At 39.7% G+C, this 9,656-nt stretch overlaps 1 protein-coding gene and 1 long non-coding RNA gene across 2 annotated transcripts; one reads left to right on the forward strand and one right to left on the reverse strand.

Moving 5' to 3' along the window:
* The first annotated feature begins 1,105 nt into the window (after positions 1-1,105).
* LOC5501990 (ELMO domain-containing protein 3) lies at positions 1,106-5,725 on the forward strand. Its single transcript, XM_001623178.3, has 5 exons — positions 1,106-1,517; positions 2,143-2,360; positions 2,906-3,244; positions 3,756-3,963; positions 4,580-5,725. The coding sequence occupies exons 1-5, from the start codon at positions 1,204-1,206 to the stop codon at positions 4,902-4,904; spliced, it is 1,404 nt and encodes a 467-aa protein (XP_001623228.2). The 5' UTR covers positions 1,106-1,203; the 3' UTR covers positions 4,905-5,725.
* Positions 5,726-5,830: 105 nt separating this feature from the next.
* On the reverse strand, positions 5,831-9,646 carry LOC125567979. Its single transcript, XR_007311963.1, has 3 exons — positions 7,186-9,646; positions 6,671-6,739; positions 5,831-6,104 (listed from the first exon to the last, which is right to left on the reverse strand). It is a non-coding gene; the product is annotated as an uncharacterized LOC125567979 (long non-coding RNA).
* Positions 9,647-9,656: the final 10 nt, after the last annotated feature.

Here is a 9,656-nt window from a genome sequence, read left to right on the forward strand (position 1 = left end):
AATGTGAAATGCTCCTAAGAAATTCGAGGAGAACGAGAGGTTTTTTCAGAGTAATTTCTAAAACCTAAGAAATGCAAAACATTTTAGACTGCGTACATTTCAGTAGCTTGCTTTTGTTGCTCTGGACAAAAAAAATGTCATATGCACGTGCGTGACTGGACAACAAAGAAGTATACAAAGGCTAAAGGAAGCAGTGTAGACCTAGGCCTAGTGTGCTGCACATGATGAAGAAATCACTACATTACTATAGCAACACTACTATCCCCAAGAGACGCGAGCGTGAAAAGACCCTGATATTTTTCAGTGTACATCTCAGCGAGCTGTGCGTGGCGTAACCGACTGAGACAGGCCTGGGATCCTTGTTATTGCCTCCCCATTAATGCGCGGGTACCTCAGGTTCCTTTGTGTTGTACAGTTCGCTAGATAGCGGTGCTGGGGCCGAAATCTCCAGCTTAGCCGTAAAGCTTTATGCTGCCATACGGTGTTTCAGCGCTTGTCTGGAAGTATGGTCTATTTTTTCTCATTTTACCAGATCTGGACGAGGTTCGATCCTCGGCCATGCCCTCGAATTTTTTTTTTTTTTTTTTGCAGTTTACCAGTTACACTTCCATATTCCTTGCTTCCCCTTGCTCCCCCTTGCTCACCCCTGTTCCAAGTGTTTTCGGTCACGTCTATATTCCTTGCTAACCCCCATTCTCCGTTTTTCGGCCAAGGCCATTTCCTTTTTTATTCCTTGCCTCCTTCCTTTTCTCCCGGATATTTAACTTTGAATAAATATCCGATATATATATACATATATATCGGATATTTAATATAGATGTAAAGTTTACTGCGATATTCAAGATTGATTATAAGATAAAGGAACTACAAAGAGCAATGAAGAATTTTAAAGAATAAAGTGAATTACGGAACACAGGCTCACCGTTTTGCCAGGGTACACACACAAAAAAATATCTTGCTTACCCTTGCTCCTGGTAGCAATAGTAAAAAAACGCATAATCCCTTATTCTAGGCATGTTACAATTTTATAGCTTTGCCAGTAGTCTTCAGTTATACTTTAGTTTATTTGTCTTGTATGTATCGGCCGACCTTCAAGAAGATCACGTGACTTTCAGAGTTCCTGTGGCAATTCAAGATGGCGGAGTAGCGCCGTAGTTCCGGAGAGTGGGATTATACACAAATTTTAACGCGTCCTTCGCTTTCATGAAGAGCGAAACGAGACAACCAGAGCCGAAAGGTCTCGAAAAAGAGGCTACCCAAGCTTTCAAAAGCATAGCACAACGATCTTGTACGGAAGATCACGATGGTGATGCGGAATTTGACATCGACTTTGACGCTGTTGTCAACATCAATGACAACAACGATCGCACTGGCGATCAGAAGGCATCCGAGAGAAATCATGCAGCACATGACAGGCGACAACTTTCAGGCGAACGTCCAGAAAATATGCGGAATGCTTCACGGAGTTCGGTGAAGACGGAGGGAGTTCCTACTAGTAAACAGTCTTCATGTGAAGGGTAAGAAAAATGGACATTTTTTCCTATTCGTTCAATCGATTTCTTTTTAAGTTAGTAAGTTATGCTTATTGGCAAACTCTCCATGATCTAACAGCACACTCCTAACGGTATGATTAATAGGACTATTCGATTTTGTACAAAAGTTCTTAAATCAATTTTACACAAGAAATTCTTTAATTGTTGTTTAAAGCATGGTATAACTTAATCTCTTGTCTAACCTCAAATTCCAAAATAAATGCATGCCAATAAAAAGAAACCAATAAAATACACCATGTTCAGTTATCAAACAGTCATGCGACTTATATCTTCTTAATGACGCCAAAGGGTAGCATAGCTGTCAACCCAACTTGGACAGAAATCTTGTAAAATCAGGTGAAATGTGAACAAACCCAAGAAAGTCAATTCAGGTGACTACAGAAAATGTATGAACATTCTCACAAAAATTAGGCTTGTGATGAGGTCCAAAATCTTGTGACACCTGCCTAATGCGGGTGAGTTGACAGCTATGGGGTAGTATAGTATTTATAGTTAAATATCAAACAATTTTGTATTAATTACTAGTGTACTGTATATTATAATACACATTTCTATTGATTTATAAACTTTTTTATTACTTGGCATCCAGACAAGGCACAACAAATTTGACCCTGTCCAGTGATTCAGACGCATCTGTCACAGAACGAGCACAAGGCGTTCCAGACAGAGAACCTCAGAAAGCCAGGAAGAAACATTCACGTGGTTCAAAAACCCATGTCCCTCCTGGAATTCGCAAGCTGCCATCACCACCTACTACACTTGAGCAGGCTCAGATGGAATGGGATCTGGTGGAGACTGTCCAGCCAGGTAATGATTTGACTTTATTACTTGTAATATCTACATGTCTCATTTAGACAGATTGAACATACTGTAAGCCACTAATAAATACTAGATGTTGAGCTAGAAAAATTAATGGCCGTTCTCAAATAAACATCACATGTATGTAACAAATTTCATAGAGATTTTGCAAAAGAAGTCTTCTTTTTATTGTGATAACACTTTTCAATATGGATCATCTGACATTCTGCAGTAAGACTTTGAGTTTCGCTGGCACGAGCAATTAAGAATAATTGCTGAAACTGCATCCTATAAAAAGAATATTTTTAAGCTGTGACATGTTAACAAGTGTGTAGATATATAAAGTGTAAAGTATACACTTATTTGAAATAAGGTTGCACTAGGTTCTATTCAAAATTAGGCCCTCTAGCCTAAACATACTATCAGTCTTTTGTGGAAAGAAAACCTCTTCAGCAAAACCTCTTTTAATAGCATAAAAACATGTATCCCTTTATGGTTGCATTTATTTAGCCAGCAGGAACCAAACTCTTACTATAATTATCCATTATCATCAGGATCTGCTCCAAGTGCGATACGCTCTCCAACTGTCACCTTCAAGGAAGTAGTGAAACATTTCCAATCAGCGGCCTACCTAGAGCAGCATATGTCCTACATTAAGCCTACCATTAAAAGGCGTGGCTGTGCTGCTATTGGTGACAAGCTTTTTGGCCCACCAAAGATGGATTCTGCCCTACACACTGAGCGCAATCTGATATTTGCACTAGCTCTTTGTATGTTCCTGAATGAAGAACCTATTCATGGAACTATCTTACAAACAATCTACAAAAAGCTTACTGGGACAAAACTTGACTGTCCAAGATATGGAAACCACTGGGAGCTTATCGGCTTTCAAGGTTAGTCTTTTTCTACAGACTATCATATAACTTACTGTATTGCTCAGAACATTTGCTGTATTGCTCAGAACATTTTGTTGGATGAATTGAAAAATAAATTTGTTAAATTTCAGCCCTTAGCCACATTGTGTGGGGCGTATACCTCAAAGTTTTTGTCTTTCAAAGTGAACTATAATTACTTGTGCTTTTTACAAATGCCTGGACAAAAGCTACATCAAATCGCCACATTTTGCTTGATGTTACTCTTTAAGTACTTTTAATTTGTGTAAAAAGGAGTTTTTAACCATGTTTAATGCAAGCAGGTGTTTCATCAGGTCCCGGCAGCTGGCGGAACCACCAGCTATTTTCCACCAAGCGCTGGCTATATTTTCTTAAAGTTTGTTTTCAGTTGAACTAATAAAATGTAATAACTTCCACCCCCTACTTATTAATCTCCACTGTCTACTCTGAAAATTAATGAAACCCCTGGCAAGATGAGCTCATTCTAAACATTTTCCATTATGTCCTGAAGGTTTGGACCCTGCGACTGATTTGAGAGGATGCGGTCTTCTTGGTCTTCTCAACGCCTTGTTCCTTGTCACTAATGAGCGCACACACACTCTAGCGCTGGAGATGTACAAGCTGTCCCAGCATGAGGCACAGAACTTCCCCTTCTGTGTCATGTCCATCAACATCACCAGAATTGCTCTTCAGACTCTTAGGGAGGGAAAACTCAACAAGTGAGTGGTGATTTAGGCCCCTTTTACATGACACAGGTTGAAGTTTTTGACTGATCAAAAACTTGTACTGGCAATGGTGTTTAAAAGGTGTTCACATGGGGGTGTACAGCTAGCTGTTTCTTATTTTCAATTTTTTTAGGGGAGGTCCCATATAAAAAGAACACATAACCATACACATTTTTGAGCGGTCAAAAATATTTTATAAATATTTATTTGGTCTTCTCTACGCCTTGTACCTTGTCACTAATGACAAGGTGCTTTCTTGTCCAGAATCTATGAGCTCCATTGCTTTCTTAGAACTATTTTAAAGAGGTACAGTATAAATGTCAGGGCCAGTGACACCTATGTGACAGTACATGTATGCTAGAATAAACATTTGTTATTGGAAAGACATAACAGAATCCAGCCAAAACATTAAGTTTGGCCTGTAATGTCTGGAATATAACATAAACAAATGTCATCCAAGCACTTTTCATGGGGACTCTTGGGGACTTGCCCTTGCAGATGAAGATATTATGGCTACTGCTGGAAGAGTACTTATGCCCAGTTTTGTTCACACTGTACTCCATTCCCTTGTATTCCACATATAACATTTCTGCATATTGTTGCTTTTCAGATATTGCAACAGTCGCCGCCAAGTCATTCATACATTCTGCGAATTCTATGCAGCCATCTTTTTCCACATCTATCAAGTATGGAAACATCAACACAAGACAATATCAGACTCAGGCTTTGTTCTCAAAGAAGCTGAAAAATTTGCTAGGGATAAAACCAATGAGGCTGTCAATCAACTTGAAAAGCACTTGTCGGACAGGAAAAACCTGATTATCCCGGACGAGGAGAATATGTCTCCCAAGAACAGGCAGGTCCCTGTTATGGACCGTTTTGCTGGGGTGTGTGATCTTCAGGTGAATGAGGAAGAAGAGGTCCATTTAGTGTAATGTGTAAGGAAGCAAAAGTCTTGTTAGATGACTTCAGAATTCCTGATATATATAAGTATTACTATTTATTCAATCAGTCGCATAGCTAAGGGCATGCAATATCTGTTTCTGTGCACCCTTCCATCCACCAGTCCCCTCAGCAAACCCTGACTGGAAATTCCCACCTGCTTGTTCCTAGGGAGAACCAACCTTAGGACTACTTCTCACCCAACATAAAAAAATTTAAACTGAAAGCCTTAGCAATGTGCAAATGTACTAATGTAACTATGTCTATAAAGCTGAGTGTGGTAATTATTGCTATAGAGAAAACATTACTAGAGTTCCTGAAGACTGAGCAAGACTCTGCAAAATAAAAGCTAGGTTTCCAGGGGGGGCTAGGCTTTATAGGAAATTGATATTTACACAAGGATTACATGGCTTTGTAGTATAAAAGCAAATCAAAATGTGCATAAATCATTGTGGCACAGAGGCCAAAAAGGTGGGGGTGGGGGGGGGGGGGGGGAGGCAAGCAAGGGTTTCAAGGAAGGGGGACTTGATTCGTTCTTCTTCTGGTGGTTTTCATATATTTCTTGTTATTTTTAAGCCAAATATCTGAAAATGGGGGGGGGGCACTTGGCCCACCCCTAGATCAGCCCCTGTAGCATGTGACTGAGGTTGCGCAGCTGTACTCCCCAATAATGTCATGGCAATACGACTTAAATATCGATTACTGTAAATACTGTAGGTATTTATTTGCATTACATTATAATCACTTGACTAAAACCAAAACGATAAGTAATATTAGATGAAGTTGTATAAGAATAAAGTAAGATACTGAGGTATTTTATTGCAAGGTGTGAAAAGACCAAAACCTTTTTACCAGAGGAAAAAAATCTGAGAAATTTACTCACAGTAATTTCCCGGCCCTCCCCAAACCCGTAATCTCCACCCCTCTTGAAAAAGGCAACAAACTTTCTGTGCTTAGTCAAACAGAAATTGTCATTTCTACGACTGTAAGCCTTTTATGGCATTAACTATCCGTGAAATTGTTTAAAATCAAACCATACACTAGGGAAATACGAACACCAGCTCAAAAGCATATGTAGTGCGCCGGAATTTGGTCGCTGTAGACTTTATTGTGTGTCGCTACTGGCCCTACTGGGGCTTTTGGTCCCTTGTTCTTCTCCTCCGGAAGAAAAACCTCTGCAAACCCAGAAAACCCTATGAAGCAGGCAAAAAATAAGTTAGCGATGTCTTTGGGAGAGATCGCATGGTTGGCTAATTTTATATCACCGTATTCACTCGAATAAAAGCTGTGGTGCTTATTTATGGGGTTTATTTGTTCCTCTATATCATTATTTCATTTTGGAGTAGCTGTCTTCAATAACTTTCATCCATTGAACAGTTAATTATTTCTTTCTTGTCCAGAATCTATGAGCTCCAGTGCTTTCTTAGAACTACATGTATAAGAGATATTTTATACACAGTTACATAAAGGGGGCGCTTATTCGGGGGATGCGCTTTTTCGACGCCAAAACGTCACGTGATAAGTAAGGGTCAAATACCGTATGTAAAGTTGGTGTTGTCAATCCTGCTAAGATACGGTATCCAATATCCGGTATACGGTATCCAATATCCGGTATACGGTATCCAATATCCGGTATAGCTCAGATGCAGACCAATTTCGCGCACTTTTTCTACTTTTCATGCAATTGAGGTATTTTTGTGCTTATTTTCGCAGTGATTCGATTTTGCGTATAAGAAATAGAGAATAGTTCCCACCATACCTGTCCTGTGGACTTTCGTTTAGGAACATCCTCGGCTGTTTGTGTTAAAGGGGTGGGGTGTTGATCTTCCTGTTCATAAAAAAAATCGCTTGTCAATAATGTACTAAAAATCAAAGATAGGAGATAGTACCTCTTAACAACATACACACAAGCGTATGCGCGGATTTGTGTATCCACACATAAACACAAGCAGAAAAAAAAAAACAGAAAAAAACTAAACAGCACGAGTATGGCACCCAAAAATATCTACCAATTAAAGCTATTATTTTCATGTAAAACAATTAATTATTTTTAACAAACCTTAGAAACACTGTTTTTAATTAGTAATTTTTTCATTCATAGAAAATTTATCGCACTAAATAATAAGTTGAAAATACATTTTTTATATAATTTCAACAAAACAGCACACATTGTCGCTTGTTGTTAAAAATAACGTTATGTTCGTTTAAGTACTTATACGAGGGCTTTTTAAACAAAGTTTAGCGTCTGTTACATAACGATGCGAGTATACTAACCTGGCGCGTCTGCTATTTAAGTCTCTGGCAGTGGATAGCAGCGTGCATTAACACTTTATACCGGTCTTTAATCACTCGCAGTACTCCATCTCTCGAGCACCCCCGCCACTGGCATCTCACGCTCTCCCAGTCTGTGGTGTTTTTCAAGTGCGTCCTTATGATATGATGAAAAATTTGATCCGCTGTACCCTCCGAATGCTCACATGCTGCCCATCGACACACAAAGACGGCGCGTTTCTGCTCATCCTCAATACTTGCGCCAGGGAGTTGCTCGACTTCGCCAATAGCGCATAACGTATCGTTACTGCTGCCGTGTGTATTTCGGGTCGATCTTAGGCTACCTCGTTCGAGTCTTGGTGACCTAGAGCTATTTTCTGCCGGCTGAACTGAAACGTGCTGAGCGTTTGACACCGTCATTCTAGCGCCCAAAGTTGTCCCCATCTTGTTAGCAATTGAAGTATATTTCACGGCAGCTCTAGATGTCCTCACGTCGCCTATGTTCTGTGCTCGGAAAGCCTTAGTAATATTCACGCATGCATTGTTTAAAGGAGCAGTATAACCATTACTCCTTATCAACGCATTAACCTCCATCACCCACTTTCGTGTTTTTTTTCGGTAGATATTATTCGTTCTAATTCGTTTTGAATTTGTAGAAAGGTAACGGGTTTGGTTGTATTCTCAAATATTCGCCCATTAAAAGCTGAGACCCTCTCTTTATCTTTGACATCCATTTTCGAAAAAGGAATAGGGGCCAGTGTGAATGTTGTTCTCATCTATCCAAATTCCGGATATCGAAATAGCGAACGATCCTCTGCGCCAGGATTGGCTCGTTCTCTCGCGAATGTTTCCCATTTGATTCTTCTGGACTACCTGCGCTGGTTAACGGAACACGTTGAAAAAAAAAAGGTTAAAAAAGGGTTGAGAACAGGAAATGCAAACAAGGAATTTCTTACTAATTTTCAGTTTTCTTGAATATGGTAATAATTGTAAGCGCGCTCTGATTGGACGCTTGGGAGGATGTCCTCGTATTCACAGGAAATAAACCTTTTATATTCTCGTTTTAGGAACTAAACACTAGAGTGGTGTTTTGAAAGAAGCTGGAGGTGTTATAGACATGAATACCCAGTACTCACCGTACTATACGCAGCCGCATATAGTTTCGGATTAAAGTTTCGTTGTTAATATAACAACTTGAACTTTTTATTTCCCCTATAGCCCTTGGGCTAATATCAAAACGGCTTTTTTTCTATTGTTGAACGGGTATGGGGAATTCAGCGTACTATGCCCCCTATCCATGCGAATTGAAAAATTTATATTTTTTTTCCTGCAAAACAAGTTGAAAGAAACGTATCCTGTACCCCTCTATAGGACTAAGTGGGGGGGACCCTAATTTATTTTAAAAAAGGTAGGGAAAAGCCCAGCCCGCCCATCTTTCTTCTCCCCGTCTGCGATGCCATAAAAGACCATTCCCCATTTCTTCTCCCAATCTCCGATATCTATCATTACTAAAAATAAAAGAACGAAAAAGCCCCTCCCCCATTTCTTCTCCCAGTCTGCGAGGCCACAAATAAGAGTAAGATTCCCCCACCCCCTATCCGGTCTACCCGCCGAGGAGGCCCTAATAAATATTGAAAAAGAATATAGAAAAGCCCCAACCCACCCTTCTAGATTATTCTATGAGCTCCCAACCTTGCCCTTTGAAAGTAATTTACTCTAGTGGCAATAAGGAGATTTGAGTAGCAGCAAATTTATTGGCAATAATCTATCATACAACATGTACAGCAAATGTACAAAACAACTCCCCTCACAAGCTCGGCTTGTACTAAAGCGGAAGATCTTTCACCAAGACGTGCAGACATCGTCTTTGACACAACACTATTTTTGGGAGTCTCTAAATGTGATATCCTTGCACATTGAAGAGGAAATCATGCTCTTATTGGTACAGGTATTTGTCATGAAAAAATCTACTTAGAGAAAATAAACTTTGGGAAATGTTATCATAATGGAGATCATTTCTATTATATAAGACCCTGGCGTGTAATTAGGTTCTCTGGTAGCAAAATACATAATCATGAAAGACACAAATCTTGCTTCTATTTATATACTACAAGAAAATATTAAAAGAGCATGTACAAGTATCCGGTGGTGATTAACATTATCATACACATATACACCATTCCTTGTAGATGCGGCGGAGAATAACATAGGTAATAACAAATTTATATTAGCTTTTGTTAAGTGACAGGATATTTACGGTATGTGAAATAAAAGCGCAATGTACCAAACCATTTGATTTGGGAGTTCATACTATGAATTTGATGTACAAGGAAATTCCAAAGATAAAAAAAGGGTTTAACATGGAAGTGAAATAGACCTCCCTTGGCCTCTTCTCTGAAGTTGCCTGTGCAGTACATGGATGGCTCGACTTTCATCCGTGCCCCCCACCCCCCCCCCCCCCCCCCCCCCACCTC

This window comes from Nematostella vectensis, chromosome 6 (assembly GCF_932526225.1).
Source record: "Nematostella vectensis chromosome 6, jaNemVect1.1, whole genome shotgun sequence".
Taxonomy (NCBI): domain Eukaryota; kingdom Metazoa; phylum Cnidaria; class Anthozoa; order Actiniaria; family Edwardsiidae; genus Nematostella; species Nematostella vectensis.